This window comes from Mauremys reevesii, linkage group 9 (assembly GCF_016161935.1).
Source record: "Mauremys reevesii isolate NIE-2019 linkage group 9, ASM1616193v1, whole genome shotgun sequence".
NCBI classification, from domain to species: domain Eukaryota; kingdom Metazoa; phylum Chordata; order Testudines; family Geoemydidae; genus Mauremys; species Mauremys reevesii.
In genome coordinates, this window is record NC_052631.1 from 27,562,906 (window position 1) to 27,586,879 (window position 23,974).

General features: G+C 43.9%; 1 protein-coding gene across 1 annotated transcript in view; it reads left to right on the forward strand.

Moving 5' to 3' along the window:
• Positions 1-23,350, forward strand: part of LOC120372611 (ceruloplasmin) — a 37,973-nt gene extending 14,623 nt beyond the window's left edge. Inside the window, exons 6-19 of the mRNA XM_039489855.1 lie at positions 75-240; positions 1,930-2,069; positions 2,884-3,024; positions 3,160-3,371; positions 4,023-4,173; positions 6,408-6,620; positions 8,427-8,634; positions 12,040-12,179; positions 14,832-14,960; positions 16,387-16,493; positions 17,256-17,472; positions 18,184-18,323; positions 19,006-19,168; positions 23,066-23,350. Coding sequence (XP_039345789.1) covers positions 75-240; positions 1,930-2,069; positions 2,884-3,024; positions 3,160-3,371; positions 4,023-4,173; positions 6,408-6,620; positions 8,427-8,634; positions 12,040-12,179; positions 14,832-14,960; positions 16,387-16,493; positions 17,256-17,472; positions 18,184-18,323; positions 19,006-19,168; positions 23,066-23,127 — 2,189 coding nt within the window. The 3' untranslated portion in view covers positions 23,128-23,350. The remainder of the gene's footprint in view (positions 1-74; positions 241-1,929; positions 2,070-2,883; positions 3,025-3,159; positions 3,372-4,022; positions 4,174-6,407; positions 6,621-8,426; positions 8,635-12,039; positions 12,180-14,831; positions 14,961-16,386; positions 16,494-17,255; positions 17,473-18,183; positions 18,324-19,005; positions 19,169-23,065) is intronic.
• The last annotated feature ends 624 nt before the right edge of the window (positions 23,351-23,974 follow it).

A 23,974-nucleotide genomic window follows, 5' to 3' on the forward strand; every position in this document is an offset into this window, starting at 1 on the left:
GCTCACATAAAATCCCCTCCCTCGCCACTTAAGGTTTGTTGTATTTGTATCTCCCTTTTTTCTCCCTCCCCCAGGTGGTATGCAGGCCATATTTGAAGTAAAAGACTGTAAAAAACCTACAACAGATCACAATGAATATACAAATATAAGACATTACTACCTTGCAGCTGAGGAAATTATCTGGAACTATGGTCCATCTGCAATAAACCATTTTACAGGACAACAATTAATTATTGACAGGTAAATACCTCCTATTAAATAAGACAGCAGCTATAGACTATGGCCACAAGTGAACAATCTTTGTTTACTAAAACAGATTTAGTTTGAACATGCTAAATATACACAGCCATAAAGAGCCCTTGATTTTTAAGGGAAAAAAATCCCCCTTGTTTTCAGTGCTTCTTAAACATTGATTGCAATATATAGCCCATAACAATTATGCCTGTTACTTCCCTTGAGACCTTGAAGGAAGTTTCATTGTAGCATTAATAACTACACTGGAACAAAGAAATGTTGTGTCACCATATATAGACAACAGTCAGGGTCCCTGAAAATTTCAGGACTGGTCATCCATCAGTCTAGAGTGGTAAGAGAGTGCGAATCAGAGGCCAGATCCTCAGCTGGTGTAAGTTGTCACAGGTCTATTGAAATCAGCAGCAGGGCCGCCCAGAGGATTCAGAACATAAAAAAGGTGCCACCCGCTGCACTGCTTGTACTCACCACTCCGAGTCTTCAGCGGCTGGTCCTTCACTTGCTCTGGGTCTTCGGCAGCACTGAAGGACACGCCGCCCAACTGCCACTGATGACCCGGGAAGGGATTCTCAGCCAGAGAAAGGATTCTCAGCCAGGGCTCGCTGGGCCCCGGCAGGGCCTGGGGCAAATTGCCCCACTTGCCCCTGCCCGGGCAGCCCTGATCAGCAGACAACATATACCAGCTGCAAATCTACCCCTTGTTCTATATATGATTCTTCTAACTAAGACTAAGGCCTTGTCTATACTGCCACTTTACAGCGCTGCAACTTTCTCGCTCAGCGGTGTGAAAAAACACCCCCCCTGAGCGCAGCAAGTTTCAGCGCTGTAAAGTGGCAGTGTAGACAGTGCACCAGCACTGGGAGTCGCACTCCCAGCACTAGTAGCTACGCCCCTCATGGGGGTGGGTTTTTTACAGTGCTGGGAGAGCTCTCTCCCTGCACTCTGCTGCGACTACTACTTCGCTGCCATTGCTAGTGAAGACATACCCTTAGTCAAGTCATTTAACATCTCTAGTCTTCATCTGTCAAATGGGTTTAACAACACTTTGTTACCTTCGTGGACTGAGGCTTAATTAATTAAAATCTGTGAAGTGCTGTGAGATCATTGAATGAAAAGGGCAAGAATAATTTAAAAAAACCTCACAGAGTAAGCTTTCATGAAATCTGCAAACTGTTGAATTGTTTTTATCATCTTATTTCTCTGCGTTCCTGTGTAACTCATAATAAAAATACCTTTTTTCCTAAAACCAAATTAAAAATTACAAAGCACTGGCCAGAAACTATTGTTTGTGGGTCTCCTAATGCACGGTGTACAGAAGAGTAACAAGGCAGGATCTCAGAAAAGAAAGACAGGCTGTACAGAATTTAATGTAGGGGTCTGCTAGGCTTTTTCTGCATACTCATGATTCTTTAATTGCTGGACCAAGCTATAATATGATCTAGTGGATAAAGCACTAAAGTGGGACTCAGAAGATCTGGGTTCTATTTCCAGCTCTGCTTCTGCTGGGTGACCTTGGGCAAGTCACCTCACCTCCCTGTACCTCATTTCCCCCAAATGTAAAATGGGGAGGATACTGCCCTCCTTTGTAAAGCACTTTGAGAGCGACTGATGAAAGCACTAGCTAAGAGCACGGCGTTATTAAAAGTAGTTTGTTTCTATCAAATTTCTTCTGAACAGTGAATCTCAGACTTTTTTTGAACAAAATGAAAAAAGAATTGGCGGTTCTTATAAAAAAGCAGTTTATAAGGAGTACACAGATGGCACCTTCACAAAGTGTAAGAAAAGGCTCCCCGAGGAAGAACATCTTGGACTCTTGGGTGAGACTGTTTAAAACAATTTAAGGCAAAGCTGGTGGAGTTTGGTACCTCTCTGAACCTGCAGCATTTGTAAGCCCCTTGAACAGGACTGGTTTGACTGGCAGAGCTTATAAATGCTACAGGCTTCATATGGGAGAAAGGGTGGAAATGACCATTTATACTGGCACTGAGAGGGTTAAGTCAGCTCCATGAATGAGCAGGGAGGTGGTGCCTGGCATCTGCTACAGAGTAAAAGAATGAATGGTAGGAGAGCAGGTGGTGCTTTCATTGACTCGGTTACTTCTGTTGAGGGGTGAGTGAAGAAGTACATGAACTAATGGGGGGAGGTTGCGGTAGAGCTGATGTCTGTGATGGGCAGGATACCAGCAGGAGATGGAGGATGTGCTCGGGCAGCAAAAGGATTATAGGGTTGGGGTTATATGTGCTGTTGCCTAGGACAAATTACACCTTCTGGAAAAGAGAGAGGGGTCAGACCGTACCTCTCTCATTCCCTGTACTGTCTAGGGCTATGGTTAGCTGAAGAGAATACTCGCCACAACCCTTCTTGTTGCTGTACCCATCTTCCCTTCAGTTTCCTCTGCCTTCCTTTCCTTCATAAGTAGCCTCTCTCTGTCCCCACAACCATCCAGTCCCCATAGCTTCTCCCTTAACGAAAGCTGGAACCCAGCTGCCTGTACTGGACTCCAGTACAGTGCCCCCTGCAGCTGTATGTGCAGCAGTGTATTCTAGATCCCAAAGCACTTTTCAATTGGCTAAGATCAGGGTACATTTGGATCAAAACAGTCTGACCATTGAAATCTGTGCTCTTTACAAGGACCCGTCATCAAGGCCGAAGTGGGCGACATCATCAGGGTGACCTTCAAGAACAATGGCAGCCACCCATTCAGCATTCAGCCTCATGGTGTGAGCTACAGCAAGGGCAACGAGGGTGCACTGTACCATACCATCTCTGGAGGTGACTATGGAAACCAGGAGATTCCTGCAGAGAACGAGCAGTTGTAGAGTTTGATGCATTTGTGATCAAAGTAATTGTGTTTATGACCGGGAGGTTAGCTATTGAACTTGATTTTTAATGCTGATTTTATAACAGGCACTGAAGCTCCTTCGTCACACGTGAGTCCTGGTGCTACATATATGTACGAGTGGAAGGTATCAGAAGATGTGGGTCCCACCCAGGAAGATCCAAACTGCTTAACCTGGCTTTACTATTCAGCTGCAGATTCAGTCAAAGACACCAACTCTGGCCTTGTGGGCCCTCTCTTAGTATGCAGGAAAGGAACTCTGCTTCCCTCTGGGAAACAGGTAACTCAGGGAGAAAGTGAAAGTGTTTACATCACTCTAACCCAATCTGCTTTCCCCTCCTGAACTGTGACTTTAAAAGCCTGCCAGGCTAAACATGCTTTTCTTGGGGGTTGGGAGGGGGCTTTTGTGGGGTGGGTGGGAAGATGTGTGTCTTTTTTGTTTGGGGTGGTGGGATTATTCAGTAGAGAACTGGGAATGAGCTATTTCTAGATCATGGTAAGCAATGACTATTGATTGTCGTCACTATTTAATGGGTGTTTGTTGGACAGTATGAAATGAGGATTCTAGTCCAGTCCCTGATGGGCTGATGTACATATCACAAAGCCACTGGCACCAAATGGCATCCTGGCTGGCAAATCTCAGCAGGGAGGCCAGGGACTTGAATGATACAGATACTGAGGTTCCCCCTCATCTCTAGGGGTGGTCTCTGCAGGTCAGTAATGAGACAGGTTGGCAGAAGAGTAGCTACAGACCAGGTCGGGTGGTAGAGAGTTTTGAGTTCCTCAGATGAAAGGTTCTATCTATCCATCCATATTTATGTATGCCTCCTTTATGGTAAATATATTCACAAAGCAATTTACCAATAGAAGCCCTTTGATGTCCTTTATTTTACTCATTTTTTTTTCTGTGTGTGCTGGTTCTTATCCACAGAAAAATGTAAACAAGGAGTTTTTCCTACTTGCTACAGTGTTTGATGAGAATCTGAGCTGGTATTTGGATGACAACATTTTGATGTTTCTAATAAATCCTAATGACATTGACAAGGAAGATGAGGACTTCCAGGAGTCCAATAAGATGCACTGTAAGGACTTAATTTTATTATAACTAAATAGGCAAATTCTTTATATAGCATGTTGTCAGTATCACACACACCTTTATCTCAGTTCAAGCAAGTTCTATTGTGTGCAGAATTACACTGCTACATGTTTCTATGTAGAAAGTTAGAGGCTGCATTGTGACTATTTTGAAAATGTGGTTTAATTATTTTTAAGGAATTACTTGTAACAAGCTCTTTTGCAGTACAACAGTGTATAAATATAGTGAAAAATGTCTCCCTAGCACAGAGGTGGGCAAACTTTTTGGCCTGAGGGCCACATTGGGGTTACAAAACTGTACGGAGGGCCAGGTAGGGAAGGCTGTACCTCCCCAAACAGCCTGGCCCCTGCCCCCTATCTGCCCCCTCCCATTTCCCACCCCCTGACTGCCCCCTTCAGAACACCAGACCCATCCAACCCCCCCTTGCTCCTTGTCCCCTAACTGCCCCCTCCCAGGAGCCCCCTCCCCTAACCGCCCCCAGGACCGCACCCGATACCCAACCCCCCTGATCCCAGTCCCCTGACCCCTATCCACATCCCCGCCCCTGAGACTCCTACGCTTATCCAACCCCCACACCTCCCACATTCTCCATCCCCTGACCATCCCCCAGAACCTCTGCCCCATCCAACTGCCCCCTGCTCCCTGTTTCCTGACTGCCCCCCGGGACTGCCTGCCCCTTATCCACCCCCCCCGGTCCCCTTACCATGCTGCTCAGAGCAGCATGTCTGACAGCCACGCCGCTCGGCCAGAGCCAGACACGCTGCCGTGCTGCTTGGCAGGAGCAAGCAACCCTGCTACCCAGAGCACTGGCGGGGAAGGGGCCAGGAGCTCAAGGGCCGGGCAGGACGGTCCCGCTGGCCGGATGTGGCCCGTGGGCCATAGTTTGCCCACCTCTGCCCTAGCAGATTGCAGCAAGGGACAAGATTGTGCTTAGTACAGTTCAACTAACTGGTGTAGATATATGAAGAATATTATTGTATACTAATTAATGCAAACTGAATATTAAGCATTCATTGAGGATTTATAGTGGATCCATTGTATGGTGGATATAGGTCACTTAAGTAACAGTTTGAGGATGTGTTTGTACTCAGTTATAGTCTACAACTCCCCTCATGTACAGTAATAAGCTGTTAGGCCACCGCTTCACAATTCAGCCCCAGCTGACAGTTGTTCAGTGTCTCAGGGAACAAGTCCATGATCTCTAGACAGGCATCTACACCACTACTAGCACTGATATGCACCCCTCATGGCAGTCTCGGCAGAGAGAGAGAGAGAGAAGACTGAATGAGCATGAAGTGTGAAGTGCCCTAAGGGGTGTCCTTCCAAGGGTGGGCTGAAGGACATGGATTGGGTAGTGTGAGAAAACATACAGCAGAGGCAGACAGCTATGTGGATAAATGAAGGATCTTAGTTTCAAGGGCTGATTCTGGCACCTTCCAACAGCATTAAAAATTCACCTTAAAGTGAAGGCTACTCCACAAACTGAGTCTTTAACAATGGCATGATGGAGTTTCATGCTTATTGTCCCTTATTGTCTAGATCAAATACATTCAGATTTCAAGATGTGTTCCTCTCCTCCTCCCCAAATTACCAGCCCCGCACACTCTAGCTGGGATTTGGGCATCAAGCATTCGTTTATTTTTTGTGCCTCATCACCAAATTCAGGAAGCCCAGTTTTGGTCTCATTGACACCTGTGCAACCCCCATTGCCTTGAAATTAGGCCGTCAGTGACACTTGTGCAGCTCTATTGCCATTGCTAGGTTTGCACAGGTGTAGCTGACACTTAATTACGTTTAATACCCAAGACGGAATAGAATCCATCTCATTCTCTCTTAGCTGTATTAGCCCTGAAGTGATAGCAGGAGTAAAAAGCAGTGAAACTGTATTTTAGTCAGTAAAGTCTGCAAATGGGTTCCTGAATACACAGAGGAAGCTGATCTGTTGAATTGAAAGGTCCTATTTCCCCAGTGGCTTTTCATCAGACTCATACTTTCAAAGAAAATTAAGTATGTAATTCAAAGTTACTGAATATTTTATTTATAAAAAAAATAGAAAGTTTAGAAGTTGCTATGTTCTGACAATAATAGAAGAGGACAAGGTTACATTTTGCCAGACTAGGAAACCACATTATCCAACGTGTGTTACCAAATATGGGGGCAACAGAAAATGTGTTACATGCACTAATCAGAATACTTTTGGCTTTCACAATTTTCCTGTAGCTATTAATGGATATATGTATGGAAACCAGCCTGGCCTTGAGATGTGTAAAGGAAACACTGTTTCTTGGCATTTGATTGGCTTGGGATCGGAGGTTGATATCCATGGGATCTACTTCTCCGAAAACACTTTCCTAACTAAAGGAAGAAGAAGGGACACAACAAACCTGTTTCCACACACCACTCTTACAGCTATTATGACGCCTGACTCTGAAGGTGAATAAATGACCATCCTTACTGTGCTTCCCCTTTAGCGTGGGAACTCAGGTCTTTGTAGCATTGCCTCTGATATAGGCATCTACCGTAGCAAATGTAATATTAGCAGCTTAGACCAGGAAATTCATTGTTGATCATTTTATGGCAGTAGTTCTCTGACAATGAACCATGGACCACCAGTAGCCAGTGGAGCCCTCCCAGTGCTTTGCAAAATGACACATTTTAGCACTAGATTATGCTTGTACATTATGCCCTGTGAAAGGTGTGGGTAGTTTTGCTTCCCAGAAGCAGTACAGGGAAGGAATCATACCTCAGGCAGACAAGTCTTTCCCTGTTCCCTATTGCCCATTATTAGTAGTAGATTGCTTCCCCCACTTCTCCCTGCGCCAGCTAGGCTGTGCTGGCCAGCACATAGCTGGAATCAAAACTCTACCCACTCCTTGCCTTCTTGTTTGGAGGGAGGTAGTGGGTGTGCCGGTCCTTCTGATTCCAAACCCAAGGTGCTGGGAGGTTATGCAGTAACACAGAAGAGCAGGAAGTGGAATCTCCTTGTATCCTTGCCTGGCTGGCTGTGTAGGTCAGGCCACAATCTAGTCAATTTGAGCCAAGCAATGAGTTGCTAGGCAAAGAGAAGGTAATTCTGTTCCAAAGTGCTCCCCAGAATGAAAGTGTGAGGACCGCCACTTTAGGGAGCATTGCTTACTACAGAACAGGACGACTGAAAGAAGGTGTAAAGCTGAGAACAGTTTTAGATGTTGGCCCAAATCCAAAGGTATTTAGGCACCTAAAGCCCGGATTCAGGCACCTAAAGCCCAGATTCAGGCACCTAAATCTTGGGTTTAGGTACCTAAATCCCAGTTTGTCTCCAGCAGGGTTTTTTGGAATCACAATTAACTCTTAAACTCTAGTGACTAACTGTCAGGATAGAAGTTCCCTCAGTACCTAAGTTTCTGTCTCTGGGCAGGAACATTGGTACCTCATTCCAGGCATCTCCCACCTAAGCCCCAGAGCAATCCACAAACCAGGGGAAGACAGGCATTTAGCTGCCTATGTTGGACACAGGGCCAGATCTGGTAGGCAGCCTCTGGCTATTAAGTATTTATTCACAATGGAACACTCATTGGGTCTCAGAAAGAGAGAGAAAAAATGACTTTGTGGTTAGGAAATCTACCTCAGAAGGGCTCCAGTACCTCAGAAGGGCTCCAGTACCCCTGCTCCAAATCACTCTTTCATTATTTAGCCATAGGGAAAGAGCTTTACCAGGACAAACTGGGAGAGCCCCACATCAGAATATCCCATAGCTCAGTGATTAGTGAGTGCGCTTTCCTGAGGGGTCAGAGACCCCTGCTCAAATCCTTTCCCCCGCCTCTGGCAGAGAAGGGGTAAAAACTAAACCGGGGTCTCCCACAGCCTAGGCAACCTGCTCTAACCAATAAGGGGGGAACCCCCGCCACGTGCAGCTGTTGTGTATGGAGTGAGAAGTTACTTAGGTGCCCAATTTGACTGACTTCTCTCCTGGGAATTGCTAAACAGAGAGATTGGCACCTTCCTTCAGTGCCTATTTCTCTGAGAGGGGTGAAGGACAGCACAATCTAAGGCCTCAATTCTGCCAGTATTTACACATGTTTACTAGTATGAGTAGGACCATTGGACAAGCACCTTGCATGTTGCTAGAGCTTATAGTCTGTGCTTCAATAGTTTATAGTCTAAATCAACACAGGTGATACAGCACAGACATAGGAACCCTCAACCTATTTGTCATCTCCTTTTAATCTCCTTGCTTCTTATGTGTGTGTCTCGCTCTAGGGGTTTTTGAAGTGGAGTGCTTGACAACAGATCACTACACCGGGGGCATGAAACAGAAATACAAAGTGCAAAAATGCAGTTGGTGGAATCTGTCTCCATCGCTGTATTTGCATGAAAAGACTTATTATATTGCAGCAGTGGAAGTTGAATGGGATTATTCTCCCAACAGGACATGGGAACATGAGAGGCATGAATTCCATGAGGAAAGGTAATAATGAATATCCAAAAACCCCATCACCAACATATTTGAGACTAACAGCACGTCTACATTAGCAACGCTAATGTGCTCTAAAACAAACGAACAAAAAAAACCAACAACCCACCTCAAAGAGGGGTGTAGCTACCAGTGCTGGCAGCACGGATCCCAGCATTGGGACACTGTCTACACTGGCATGTTACAGCACTGAAACTTGCTGCGCTCAGGAGGGTGTTTTGTCACACCCCTGAGCAAGAAAGTTGCAGCGCTGTAAATTGCCAGTGTAGACATGGGCTAACTTTTGTGTGTGTGTGGGGGGGGGGGGGGGGACACAGAGGAAACTAGCCCTGGCATCTCCTGGTGGGCCCTGAGTCACAGGGTTGAGCAATCCCAATTGTGTGGTGCTTCTCTGACAGAATTGTAAAAACCCTTGTTTACAACTCCCGTGCTGATTAATGGTCCTGTAACACCTGGTGGGGTGTGGCTCACCGCCATTGTTGTCACTAAAGAACTAGCAATGGAGACTCCCAAACTTACAACATATTTCAACAACCCTACAGCAAAATCTGAATTTCATACCCACTAATAATATACATATTTTGACCGAACAATGGGTTTCAGCGGATCATGACTGTTCCTATAATACCTCACGACATACTTTGTACAAAACATATCATGATTACACGACAGTGGTGAATATGGGGGTGTTGAGGTATATAGTGCCACAAACACTTGTATGTAACATCTTGCCTACTTGCTTGGAGAACCTCACGCAGGGTTTAGATGGTAAACATTTACCAAGGTTAATTACCCTTCTCTTCTTTACTTCCCACATATGTATAAACTCCTTTATTTTAAGGAGAACTGTTACCCCATAACCAGATCTGCATCACTATGAGGCCTTAGCCTAGATGTATTACTACTACTACTATTATTGTCTCAGTCAGCTGATTGATTGTTTTGCCCCAGTTATGAGCTCATGTCACTGAGAGTGAGGGTGTTTTGTGACTGAGTCCCAGCCGTGGTATTCACTGCCTACTAAAAATTGTCCAGCTTCCAGTTCCAGGCAAGGCTAATGAAATACACTAAGTAATTGTTTATATTTACACCTGTTAGTTTGTTCATATTTCCATTCAGCTGTTCCCCTGTCCCCCATTTTATTGTTTTCTCAATTAACTATCCTGTCCTCCAGCAGTTCTCAGTCCCTGCAGAGCTCTGCAGGTTTCTTCCTATCCTTGGGGACACTTGAGTCTGGGTCCACAAAAGGATTTAGGTACTGGAACACTGAGAATTGCAACACCTAATTTTTGGGCACCTTTTTGGCATCTGACGAAGTGGGTATTCACCCACGAAAGCTCATGGTCCAATACGTCTGTTAGTCTATAAGGTGCCACAGGACTCTGTCGCTTTTTACAGATCCAGACTAACACGGCTACCCCTCTGATACCTGAAAATTATTGTAATCCACAAAGACTGAGTTATAGATGCCCAGGTTCCCTGTACAATGAATGGGAAGAGATAGATACTTAAGTATGGGATCCACAAAAGCCAGTGTGCTAGGTGGGGAGCCATCTAAGCCCGCCAATAGGAGATGCCACCAGGGGGGTCCTAAGCCTGGCTTCTCCCACAGGGTCAGTGCTGTGACACAGAGGCCCATTGGTGCCAACTGCATTACTCTGTCAGCAACTCCTAGTTGGCCTGACAAACTCACTACACCCAACATGTTGCTTTCATGGCATTCATCCATAAATAGCATCTTGTAAGGTATCAAATGAAAGCTGGTATCACACTGGTCATGGATATTGTTGTGAAAAGCATGCACTGATATTTAAAAAGTTATGTATAAATACTGTAATTATACTTTAAAGTCTAACCGGGGAGAGCTGACAAACAGGTCTTTTCCCAGACAGAATGTAAGACGTGCATCTCTCAGTCAATTGTAAATTAAGCATTGTAAGTTAAGTCTCCCATCCACCTGCTCATGGTGTATGCAAAGCACTGGAGACTAGAACCACAGAGGGTTCTAGACAATGGACTTTGCTTTAACAAGCTAACCTTGTCTAGGAGTTATGATTTTTAATCTAGTGAAGTGTGTTATACTTGTTTTATTTGTAACGTATTACCCTGTCTCACTCTTAAAATCTGAACCTTTGTTCATAACTTATACTTGCTTTCAGTATAAACAGATTACAGTGCTGAGGTGTTATAATGGAATCGAACAAGCTGGTGTGTGTATACTAACAAACCTGATTATTACTGAGTGTGTCCATGGAGGGGACTGGACACAACAGGGGGAGAGACACTTCTGAGGTGTCTGGGGCCCAGAGTACACCAAGTGTTAATCTCCAAGGCAAAGCAAGGGCTCGCAGAGCCCCGAGGAGTTTTTGTTTGGGTGGCTAACAGACATTGTCAGGGAGCTAAGAGATACACTAAGGCCTGGTCTACACTAAGAAGGGGGGTCGAACGAGGGTACGCAAATTCAGCTACGTGAATAGCGTAGCTGAATTCGAAGTACCCTAGTTCGACCTACTCACCCGTCCAGACTGCCGTTTGCAGTGGTGGAGTACCGGAGTCGACCGCAGCGCTTCCGGAGTTCGAACTATCGCGTCTAGATCAGACGCGATAGTTCGAACTCCGAGAAGTCGAACTCACCACGTCGACCAGGAAGGTAAGTGTAAACCTACCCTAAGTTTAATACCAGCAAGACTCTCTCGCTGAGGCGGAGGGCTGGGGGGACATGGTGACCCACAGTCCAGGATACCCTGAGAAAGTGTCACAGGCACCAAATTGCAGGCTGCAGTGAGGCACCTCTCTCTGCTTGTAGGGATGCTGGAACAATTTACATTGTGGGGGTGCCGAGAGCCATTCAACCAAACTGTAAACCCTGTATATGATGGAAACCACTTCAAACCAGGGATGTGGCAGCACCCATGTCTGCTTGTGATCCAAAGCTGGGAATCCCCCCTCCTAGAGTGAGGCGGTTTAGGTGCCAAAGCCACTTCTGGGGAGAACAGCTTCTGTATCAGCCTAGCCCCACACAAAATAACCAAGGTCTCAGTTCAGCCAGATACATGGGCAGGGACCTAATGTTTAAATACACAAGTTGGTCAGGTCCATTTAAGTCAATGTGCACCTGCTGAATTTGAACCTTTGTGGTTGTAGGCCTCCTAATCTCTGCTGAGGTTCTAGCTTCTTCCCAGTGGCTGTTTTCTTTATGGGCCAGAGGCACATCACAACAAAACATATTTGTACAGTAGAAACAGCCATTTCAGTGGTACATTTACTGTAGCATATAGCTGTGTTTGCAACTTTATTATGGTTAACTGTACAGGGCTCTGACACACCTTCGTGAAGGATGCTGTAGGAACACAGAAAGAGGCTTTTACTGAATTCCTGTGTTTGTTTCCTTTCCTCTAGCCCTGGAAATCCATTTTTAAATAAAGAAGAAAAGTTCATTGGCTCGAAGTACAAGAAAGTTGTTTATAGAGAATACACCGACAGGACGTTCAGCACGCCCAAGGAAAGGGCAGAGGAGCAGCAGCATCTGGAAATTTTAGGTATGGTCATAATAAATTTACAGAAATGCAGACTTCATCTATCAGAATACAGTGATTTCCAGACTACAAGACAAACTAGAGAGTAGGCAAAACAACAGCGGGCCTGCTTCTACTCACACTAGTATACCTCCATAGGACTTGAATGTAATTAGTCCTGATTTACATAGATGTAAGTGAGATTGGACCTGTGTTTGCAGTAGAAGAGGAAATCCCAATTTATGAACGCATGCATTATATTTAAGGTATATACAGCACTATTTTCAAATCTGGCCTAAGATTGGACAGCTAAATCCATACGGATTTCAATGAGAGCTGCAGATGCTCAGCACCTTTGAAAATTAGGCTACCGACTTAGGTGAGTCACTTCAGACACAAGTTTGAAAATATTGGTCAGAGTAATACATCAGCTATGTCCATTAGTTGAAATTATCAGTTAGCTTAAGCTGCTGTCGTACACATTCAACTATCACATTACATTATAATCTGTGCTTTTGGGTGCAGTTGTGGTGTGTGGGGGGGTACGTGCTCTGGGTTGGAGCCAGAAATGAGGGTTCAGGTTGCGGGAGGTAGATCCAGGCTGGAGCAAAAGCTAGGGGTGCGGGCTCTGGGGTGGGGCCAGGGATGAGGGATTTGGGGTCCAGGAGGGGGTTCTGGGCTGGGGCAGAAGAGTTTGGAGTGTGAAAGAGGGTTCCAAGCTGAGGCAAGGGGGTTGGGGCACAGGAGGAGGTGAGGGATGTGAGCTCCAGGGGGTGCTCACATCAGGCAGCTCCCTGCAAGTGGCGAAGTGTCCCTCAGCTCCTAGGCAGAGGCGCAGCCAGGTGGATCTGTGCGCTACCTTGACCTGCAGATACCACCCCTGCAGCTCCCATTGGCTGTGGTTTCTGGCCAATGGGAACCAGTGCTCAGGGCCGGGCAGTGTACTGAGCCCGGGTGGCCATCCCTCCACCTAGGAGCCAAGGCAAATATCACCGCTTGCGGGGAGCTGCATGCAGCCAGGTAGGAAGCCTGCCAGCCCTGCCACCTGGACTTTTAATGGCTCGAAAACTGGACACCTGGTAACACTAACAGTAGGTCATACTGCAAGGTGAACTGTCAGGAAGGAGGTTACTAATGGAGTTACACAAAGATAGGTCTGAGGGCCAATCTTTTTAACATTTTCATTAATGACCTTGGCACAAAAAGACAGCATGTGCTAATAAAATTTGCAGATGACACAAAGTTGGGAGGTATTGCCAATATGGAGAAGGACTGGAATATCATATAAGAAGATTTGGATGACCTTGAAAACTGGAATAATAGAAGTGGGATAAGATTTAAATAGTGCAAGGTCATGCACTTAGGGATGAACAACAAGAGTTTTTGCTACAAACTGGGGACTTAGTCAGAAGCAACAGAGGAGGAGCAATGGGACGTGGGTATACTGGTCCATCACAGGATGACTATGAGCTGCCAATGTGATGTGCCCGTGAAAGGCTAATTCAATCTTAGGCTGCCATAGACGAGGTGTTTCCAGTAGAGATAGGTAAGTGTTGTTACCACTGTACAAGGCATTGATGAGACCTCACCTGGAATACTGCGTGCAATTCTAGTCTCCCATGTTTAAGAAGGATGAATTCAAAATAGAACAGGTGCAGAGAAGTGCTACTCGGATGATCAGAGTAATGGAGAACATGCTTTACTAGAGGAAACTTAAGCTCAGCGAGCCAAGGGGTTATGTGTTTGCTCTCTATAAATACATCTGAGAGAAACACCAGGAAGGGAGAGGAGTTATTTAAATTGAGGGCCAGTGTTGGCACAAGAACAAGTGGATACAAACTGGCCATCAGCAAGGTTAGGTTTGAAATGAAATGCAGGTTTCTAACCATTAGAGAAGTGAAGTTCTGGAACAGCCTTCTAAGGGGGTCAGAGGGTGCAAAAAGTCTTACTTGTTTCAAGACAGAGCTTGATCAGTTTTATGGAGGAGATAGTATAAGGTTCCCTACAGTGGCATATACCATTTGTGTCTATTAGCAAGTATCTCCAGTGGCTGGAGATGGGACACACAATGGGGAGAGCTCCAAGTTACTACAGAGAATTCTTTTGGGGGTCCAAATGATAGGTCTTGCCCACATGTTCAGGGCCTAAATGATCACCATACCTGGGGTCAGGAAGGAATTTCCCCCCAGGTTAGACAGGTGGAGACCCTGGTTTTTTTTGTCTTCCCCTGCAGCATGGGGCGCTGGTCACTTTCTGGTTATAACTAGTGTAAATGGTGGATTATCTGTAACTTGAAAGCTTTAAAATCAAGGTTTGAGGACTTCAGTGACTCAGCCAGAGGTTATGGGCCTATTGCTGGAGTGGATGGGACAGGTTCTGCGGCCTGCGATGTGCAGGAGGTCAAACTAGATAATCAGGATGGTTCCTTCTGGCCTTAATCTGAGTCTAATAAACAATTTACAATTATTATACACACATGATTTGTGCTTATTGAATCTACTCTTTCCGTAATGAATAATTCACCAGATTTTGACTCAGTTTTCCTGGGCTAGGTATTAGAGTGGAGACCTCGTGCCTAGTTCTGCTGCATGTTCACACAACATAAGAAGCGGCCTTTTTACTGGTGTGACCATCTTTCGAGCTGGGAAAGATTTGTCTTTCTTTTCAACCCAACAGGTCCATTGCTTCTTGCAAACGTAGGCGACAAAGTTACAATTGTTTTTAAGAATTTGGCCACGAGACCTTATTCAATACATGCCCACGGAGTGAAAACGGACAGTTCCACTGTTGCTGTAACTCAGCCAGGTAAACTATATCACTTACTCTACTGTGCTCACAGCAAACTTCAAGCTGGTTAATAAGGCTTAGGATGGGAAAAAACAAAAACAAAACAAACAAAAAAACCTTCTTCCGCTCAGCCACTGCAATTTTACTAAGCTGGTATTGCTTTCACGAAAATACAATCAGTTATAATATTTTCATAGAACTATTGGTTAATTAGCATGTAATGCTCCTCATTTACAATTCTTGCACTGTATCTTACGCTATGCTACACTTACAATGCAACAGTGGGACAACTATAGTTGTGCTGCTAGAGCACTTCAGTGCTGACACTCACTACAGCAGGGGTCCCCAATGCGGTGCCCACAGGTGCCATGGCGCCCGCCGGGGCATCTATGCGTGCTCGCTTACTGGCTGCCAAACAAGCAGTTGCCGAAATGCCTCCAAGAAGCGGCAATGTCAAGAAGGGCTACCACCGAAATCTGGCTGAATTTCGGTGGTGACACCTCTTGATAACACTGCTTCACGGCGGCATTTCGGCGGCTGCTTGTCCAGCAGCCACGGTCCTCGGCAGCTAGTCGTCTGGCGCCCGCCCCACAGAAAAGGTTGGGGACCACTGCACTACAGTGATGGAAGGGATTCTCCTGTTGCCATAGTTAATCCACCTCCCATGAAGCAGTAGCTAGGTCAACAGAAGATTTTTTCCCTCATGCTAGTGCTATCTATACCGGGGGTTAGGACAGCTTAACTATGTCACTAAGGAGTTTGGATTTTTCACAACCTGAGCAACGTAGCTGGGTCAACTTAACTTTTTAGTGTAGACTTGGCCTTAGAAGTACAGTGCCAGATCCTGCAGTCACAGTTCACAGTCCTTAAACAGGCAAGTCTCCCATTGAAAAAAATGGGAGATTTGGCCATGTAAGAACAACATGGTTTTGCCTATGCAATTTCTATATTATTTCAAAAATTATTCTGGGGTCTCTGTCTTCTTCATAGAAAACAGAGTTACTTTGCTAAGAAGTGGCAGAATTGAATAGTGCCATCACACAAAGGGATTTGAGCAAGAGTTCAGGTATCCGCAGAAGGGAAATAACAATAAATGAGTCAGCCACAGCTGCACTCAAGAGGAGGAAGTTCATGCAAAAATAAACTGTAAAATTAAAATACCATCTGTTTCAGGACTACTTCTTAGATGATAACTTTTCCTGAAGGGCAATGAATTGTATCTTGCACTAGGTTGTTTGTTAAAATGTCCTGGGAAGCATGATTTGATTGTCAACTGGAGGGTGGGGGGAGGAGAACCCATCAACTTGGTCAATTTTTTAGACCTAAAATCCTTGACAACATCCTTTGAATCACTTGCCATCAACTTATTTGAATAAATAAAATTGTGGACAGGGTGAACAAAGTGAATACATGTTTAAAATACACTAATATCTACTTAATTCAGGTGAAACAAGAACATATGTCTGGAAAATCCCTGACCGATCTGGTTCTGGGAAAGGAGATCCCTCCTGTATTCCTTGGGCTTATTACTCAGTTGTGGATAAAGTTAAGGTACATTTCTAATGACAGTTAAATAAATTCCTTTACAGTGAAAAGGAAAGGAGTTTGAACTCTTCCATTTTCTGTTTTCTCTGCTAAAATCAAAGCCCCTGTGACTGCTGCTATTTAGACAGACTTGTTACTTTAAAGGGCATAATAATTCCATATTGAGTCACTGCATTCCTGTTATTATGTACTGGTTAGCCTAAACTAATATTTAAAGCAACCATCCTAAAAATCCTTGAAAGCGAAAGAGCTGATTAATTCTGATAAGAATTAACGGAGCAAATATGTAATTGGTCATTTGCATGGAAAACTGTCACAATGCCACATGCAAATTGAGCACAATGGTGCCAAAAAACAACAACAAAATAATCTGAAAGCAGAGGTTATTGCATATGTGTTTAGTTGAAGTCACCCTAGAATGGAGACAAAGTACAAAAAATATCTCTAATAAGTTTTGGAAAGAGACAAGCAAGTTAAACCAGGATTAAAATTGAAGCTGTTTTGTAACATTAACTCTAGCAACAATTACAATATACGGAGAGAAGAAACAGTTGCTGTTTATGCTGTATTGCACCTTGTGCTGCCCCACACACCTTGTGAATAACCCTCCTCTTTATCTGTGACATTTCCTTGTTCAGTTGTCAATTACCAAATGCCAAAAATGCATTCTCAGTAGTGATGCTGTTACTACTGAGTATTTCAGTCAGCTATTAAAGCTCATTCTACTTAGATAAAGCACCCATGAGAATTTTGTTTTTGTGTTTTCAGGATACCTTCAGTGGATTAATAGGGACGCTTGTCGTCTGTCACAAGAAGTATTTGCCCACATTTCTGTTGCAAAAGAGAGTTGAATTTGCTCTTCTTTTTATGGTTTTTGATGAAAACGAGTCTTGGTACTTGGATGAAAATATCAAAACTTATTCTGCCAATCCAGGCACAGTAAACAAAGAAGATGAGGACTTTATTGAAAGCAATAAAATGCATGGTACATTTCCCAATTTCATTACACTGTATCTTTGAAATCTCTGGCTGTCAAATTTGTTTCTGAAGTCTTGTGATCTTTTGGTTCTGGGTGTATATGTGACTTTCCAAGCTTTAATGGATGCCCCGTTATCGGGCCCAAGCCTTACTCAGACAGGCAAGAACCCTTATTCATCAGGACAGCACTTAAACATATGCTTAAGTTCCATTTTAATTAAAATACTGAAATATAAAATATGGTTTTATCATATTCTAATTTTTTACCCATAAAAAGGTTATCTAGGTTGAAATCCTAATCCCTAAAATCAACATAAATTGTTAAATTTCATCAGCGAACAAACATGTGGGGCCAAGTGATAATATAAGGCCTAATCCTGAAAGGTACTGAGCATCTCCTGATAGCTTCGATTCTGTATTCCACAGGAGCTGAAGATTCACAAGACCTCGCAGTATCAGGCCCATGCTAGGGTAGAGCACTCTTCTAGCCTCTTTTCCCACTGAGCAACAGTGGGATGTAGCATATCATTAGATCCTATCCTCATAGGTTTCCTTATTTGATAGGGACAGTACATTCAGTCAGTGCCTTTATTTTTTTTAAAGGGACAATCAAAGTAGTTCTGGTTGCCTACCACTAGCATTAAACTCTCAAATTCCTCTGCCATTAAAACCTAGATAACAATAAAACAAAATGTGTTTTGTATCACTCTCTCCCCAGCCATTAATGGAAAACTGTTTGGAAACTTGCATGGTCTTACAATGCATGTTGGAGATAAAGTAAGCTGGTACCTGATGGGAATGGGGAATGAAGTAGACATGCATACAGCACATTTTCATGGCCATAGCTTTGATTACAAGGTAAAATTCCTTTTATGTTCATTTCTTACTGTGTTCACTCTTTTCATGAGGATTATGAGAGAATGAGATGTTACAATCTTAAACCACAGTCCTGTAAATTCAAGTTACAGTATTTATATATAAAAATAATATTTGCTCAGACCAAAATACCTTTATATGAGGGAAGGCTAGATAATGTTTGATAATGGGATTTAGTATAGGTACATGTCTCATGCTACTTCCATAATTTATCTCCAAGTTGCCACACTCATGATATGAAAATTGTTTCCCCCACCCCCTCACACAGTTGTCCTAGTTACATTTTTTTAGTTAGAAATTTTGAAAGGAAGATCTACGAACATATGAATTAATGGATCTGTGAAGTGAGGTTGCTCTGGAGTTGACATACTTGGAGAATGAGCTTACACAGAGCTCTAAAGCTTGTCTTTCTCACCAACAGAAGTTGGTCCATGAAAAGATATAACCTCATCCACCTTGTCTTTCTAACATCCTGGGCCAAAATTTTGTCATCTTATTCCCATTAGAAGTACTGTTAAGACCACTGAATAACTTCTGAGAGAGAGTGAGCACCTGTGCAATATTTTAGGAGAATGTAGCCCATTGTACAGCCGTCTATTGATGCAGCACTGTGTATTTATCCATTACATAGGTGTAATTGCTATTGTTACTTTTCCCCTTGAAGCAAACTGGAGTTTACCGGGCCGATGTCTTTGACCTTTTCCCTGGCACATTTCAAACTGTGGAAATGTTTCCAAAGTACCCTGGCACCTGGTTACTGCACTGTCATGTGACTGACCATATCCATGGTGGCATGGAAACTACCTACACAGTGCTCCCCAAAGAAGGTAAGAATGTCTAACCTAGATCAATCAGAGGGACATGTTTAAGGATGCATTACTGAATATAGGGTATGTCCCGAGAGGTGCTGAGCAGCAGGTTATCAGGCCCATGGGGAAGAAGAGAGATGAGAAGGCCTAAGTGTATTACAAAGGACCAAATTCAGCCCTGGGTGAAATTCTGTGCTCTTGTAGGTGTAGCACAGAATTCACAACCAGAGAAAAGGTAGCTTTAAGCGACCCCTGCACTCCTGATTCTGGAGTGCTCCAGAAACCTGGGCCAGGTCAGCCCCCATTGTAATGTACACAGCCTAGGAGAGATGGGGGCGGTTATGTAAACTTTTTGGGACAATGATTCTCCTTTTTATTTTGTGTTTGTACAGTGCCTAGTTCAATATGGACTCCTAGGCACTATCATACCAACAATAAGTTACAGCCGCCCCCTTGGGTTGCTGTATGGGTAACACTGCCCAGAATCTCCACAGCTCTACATGCCAAGGCCCTGCCCCAGCACAACCCCTACATTAAGGCTTACACGGGCAGCCTTGGAACACAGCCTGCAGCTGGCGTTCTCACTTCCAGGGAGGAATTCCCCGATGCATCACTGGATTTTAAAACCTCTTTTTGCCTTTCTGACAGTCTTTTCAGGCATTAAAAGGCCCAGAGTGGGGATGAGAATCTCATTCCATGTGTAAGCAGGGGCAACTAAAGCTGATAAAAGACTTGATTCCACAAGCAGCTGAACACGTACAATTCCATTGGCCACAAACTTATATTTCTATTTTTGGCCCTGTACCAGAAACCTTCAATCAATCGATATCTTATTTATTCCCAAGTGTGAGATAATTTTTTTCACATCTTAATGTTCTAAGCCAAAAGAAAAGAAAAAAGTTACTGTAAACTGGAAAGTCAAATATTTGGGTGGAGCACATAGAATTCATGAACTGTCTTATAAAACGTGCCATTTTAAAGGTATTTACATGAGCACTGCTGATTAGTTTTAGATGACTTGGACACCTAAATCCTATTGATTTTCAGTGAGATTTAGGCCCTTTTGAAAATGTTACCCTGGTTTCTAATGATCTCTAACAAAAATCCAAACTCTTAAATGAAGTTTTTACAATTAAGGTTTATCAAAATCTTCCTGCTAACTCTTATGGACATCAAAGGGAGAGGTTACTACAGTAATACAAAACAAACAATAGGGCACACATTATGATCTAAAGTGTAAAAATACACTTTAGATCATCATTTCAGTTACACTTTTGAATCTCGGCAAAGGCCCCGTTCTTGCAGTTACCAAGGCACATGACCTTTACCTACATGCATGCATAATTCCATTGAAGTGTTTAAAGAATTAGGACCATAGGCAGTCAAATTAAACCAGATTCATGTCAGTGAAAGTGAGAATAAAAACATTATCCCTTCAGTGTTCACTCTTATTTATGAGACAGAATGCTGCAATAGCTAAGTAATGCCATTTCTATAGTATTACAGGCCCTCTCATGAATATATATAAATCTTTTTCCCATAGCTTGTTATGTAAAATTGAAAAGCTCCTATAAAAATATATTTTTTAAAAGTAGTAAGTTTTCATAAGGGAGTGTTAATCATTTAGAAAAGGTTAGCCTGGGCCTGGAAGGTAACAAATATAGAACTTTTAAAACAATTGTTTTACGAAAAGCCTGATTCCAATTCCCACTCCCAACCTTCCCCCCCCCCCCCCAAAAAAAAAACTGGAGAAAATGACTGTCTGGGAGGGATCTGTAAGTACAGGATATGACAGTGGGCAGAAGAACAGATCAAAGAAACAGGAAAAATCTCTTATGCTTGGGAGGGTATTTTAGTTAAGGAGAAGGCTGGCCATCAACATAATAAAAGGAAGTTTCCTATCTCCCCTCCCCTCCCCAGATACAGTATATGAGAGTTGAGATCTGAGCCTTCAGACAAAAATCTGTCTCACGTGTGATTGCTCACAAAAGACAAAGAGTTTGCAGAATGGGCCCTCATTAAAAACAAGTTTTCCTATTTAAAACAAACACCATGAATAGATATTTGAGGAATAATTAAATCTTATGTTGAAATCAAATGAGCACCATTTTTTAAAAAGCACTCCTAAAAACTTTCCTGTGCTAGAAAGGGATAAAAGATGCTGAGTTTATAGTAAACACGGCAATCAAAAATACCAGAAAGTAGGTAGTTTCTCATTGGAGTCTGTTTTTGAAGTTTTTTTTGTTGAAGAATTTTTTTTCTTCAGACTCCAGTGAGAAACTGCAGAACTGGAATTAATTTGCAAACTGGACACCATCATATTTGGCCTGAATAGAGACTGGGAGTGGATGGGTCACTAAAAAAAAGTAATTTTTCCTCTGCTGATACTCACATCATCTTGTCAACTGTTGGATGTTGCCCATTGCCACCTGAATCGCATTGGCCTCATTAGCACTACAAAAGTAATTTTCCCTCTGATATTCACCCCTTCTTGTCAACTGTTGAGAATAGGCCACTTCCACCTTAATTAAATTGGCCTCATTAGCACAGACCCCCCACTTGGTAAGGCAACTCCCAGCTTTTCATGTGCTATAAAACATATATACACTGCTGTCTGTATTTTTCACTCCATGCATCTGCTGAAGTGGGTTTTAGCCCACGAAAGCTTATGCCCAAATACATTTGTTGGGGCTTGGCTACACTTGCAAGTTGCAGCGCTGGTGGAGGCTTTCCAGCGCTGCAATTAGTAACTGTCCACACCTGCAAGGCACATCCAGCGCTGCAACTCCCTGGCTGCAGCGCTGGCTGAACACCTGGTCTGCTTGGGGAATAAGCATGTGGACACACACCAGTGCTTTAATTGGCCTCCAGGGTATTAGGAGATATCCCAGAATGCTTTTAACTAAATTACTCTCTTTGTTTTGTTATGCAGCCTCTCTTTGTTTTGTTGTGAACGAGCTCCACGCAGAGCTCCGTTGCCGGTGCTGCTTATCTAAAAAACAAACAGAGCTCCAGTTTGCTGTGATCAATCTGTACCTGGCTGTAAACAATCAAATGAGAGGCAGGCAGGAAGTGAGTGAAACAGCGGGGAGTCGTGTTGGATGCAGGCTGTTTGCAATTAAGAGTTAAGACTAAGGGGTTGGAAACATTTTCTGATTTTTTCAAGGCAGGAAGCTAAACACACAGTGTTGGCTCCAAAAATCCACTCTCTCTCTCGCCCCGCTCCCTGTCACACTAGACCCCACTCCACCCACCTCTTTTGAAAAGCACGTTGCTGCCACTTGAACACTGGGATAGCTGCCCATAATGCATCACTCCCAACAGCGCTGCAAATGTGGCCACACACCAGTGCTGGTAGCTGTGAGTGTGGCCACACACCAGCGCTATTCCTGCACAGCTGCACGACCAGCGCTGTAACTCCCAGCGCTGCAACTTTCAAGTGTAGCCAAGCCCTTAGTCTCTTAAGGTGCCACAAGGACTCCTCGTTGTTTTTGCTGATACAGACTAATATGGCTACCACTCTGAGATATTTAAATGTGTACGATTTAGCTTGAATACCAGAAAATGCATCTAACTTTTGTACATAAATCTTGTTTAGAAAACAGAGTACAAGTATAGCTTATACCAAACCTGTACAGCAAGTAAAAGTTGATTTACATAATATACTGTGAGATATGTAAAATCTGTTTTACCCTAAAATGGATTCCTCATAATGGTACAGCGTTTGGGTTGTATGTTATGACTTGAGTCAATTTGAACTCCCAGCACTTTAAGGTGGGGTTTTGGATTTGGATCCTAACTTCTCTCAAAAATGGGTGCGCTGAGAGAAATCATTTTGTTAGGCTTATCTTACACACAAAAAATAGCTTGTTGCATTGATATGAGGTTTTACAGAAACACTTTTCCCCTTTGCAGAGAAACAGTCTTTCTTCCCAAGGATGTTTGAGCAGTTCACACAAAAAAGCACAGCAGAATGAAGGAATTGGCTCATCACAAGGATTCTCCGAAGTCTTCACTTGAAGCACTTCTTAAGACAGGACATCTGGACCACTTCCTTTCTCAACTTGGTTCACAAAAGGCTTCATTTGAACCACCAAGAAGAACCCTGGTAATACATGGACCATAGTTTGGAACAGCTATGTGAATACATAGCCTATAAATTACTCTTTGCATAAATAAAAAACCCTCTTGTATAATTGACCACTGAACATTCAAAGAGGTTCCTGGTACAGCCATTTGCTGCTTCTGTTACTTCTGCATAAGAATGGCATTTGTCATTTACCACCTGAATAACTGGCATATGTAAACAAGCACTTATCACAACTCCCAGCATATCTGCGTCACAGCATGCTCTACTCACCATTGGGGCACTCCGGCTGGGGATTAGCTCTGCCAGTCTGATGCCTCTTCCTTTGGGGGCTCACTCTGTCTCAGGATTCGATGGCTCCCTCTTTGTGGCTTGGCCCTTTGGCCAGGTCACTGTAGTTTGCCCCTGGGGGAGGAGGCGGCACGGAGTGTGTACCAAAGTCTCTCTGTGCTGGCTGTCCCAGGCAATCTTTCAATTCACTGCCCAGCCTGTGCAACTTCCTAGTGGCTGGTAGGGGAACCCAGGCCCACCCTTTTCTTTGGGTTCCACCCCAGAAACCCAACCAACAGCTAAGGTCTGCTTTGTCCCACACCTTGCTGCTGTTTCCCTGGACTTCTTCTGAAAATGCTCCTCAAGCTCTTTCCCCACTCTCCTCCAGGTATTCCCTTCCCTCTGGGCCAGACTCCCCTCTGTCCCTCAGAGACCACAGCCCTCCTCCTTGCAGTCCCATTTTGCTT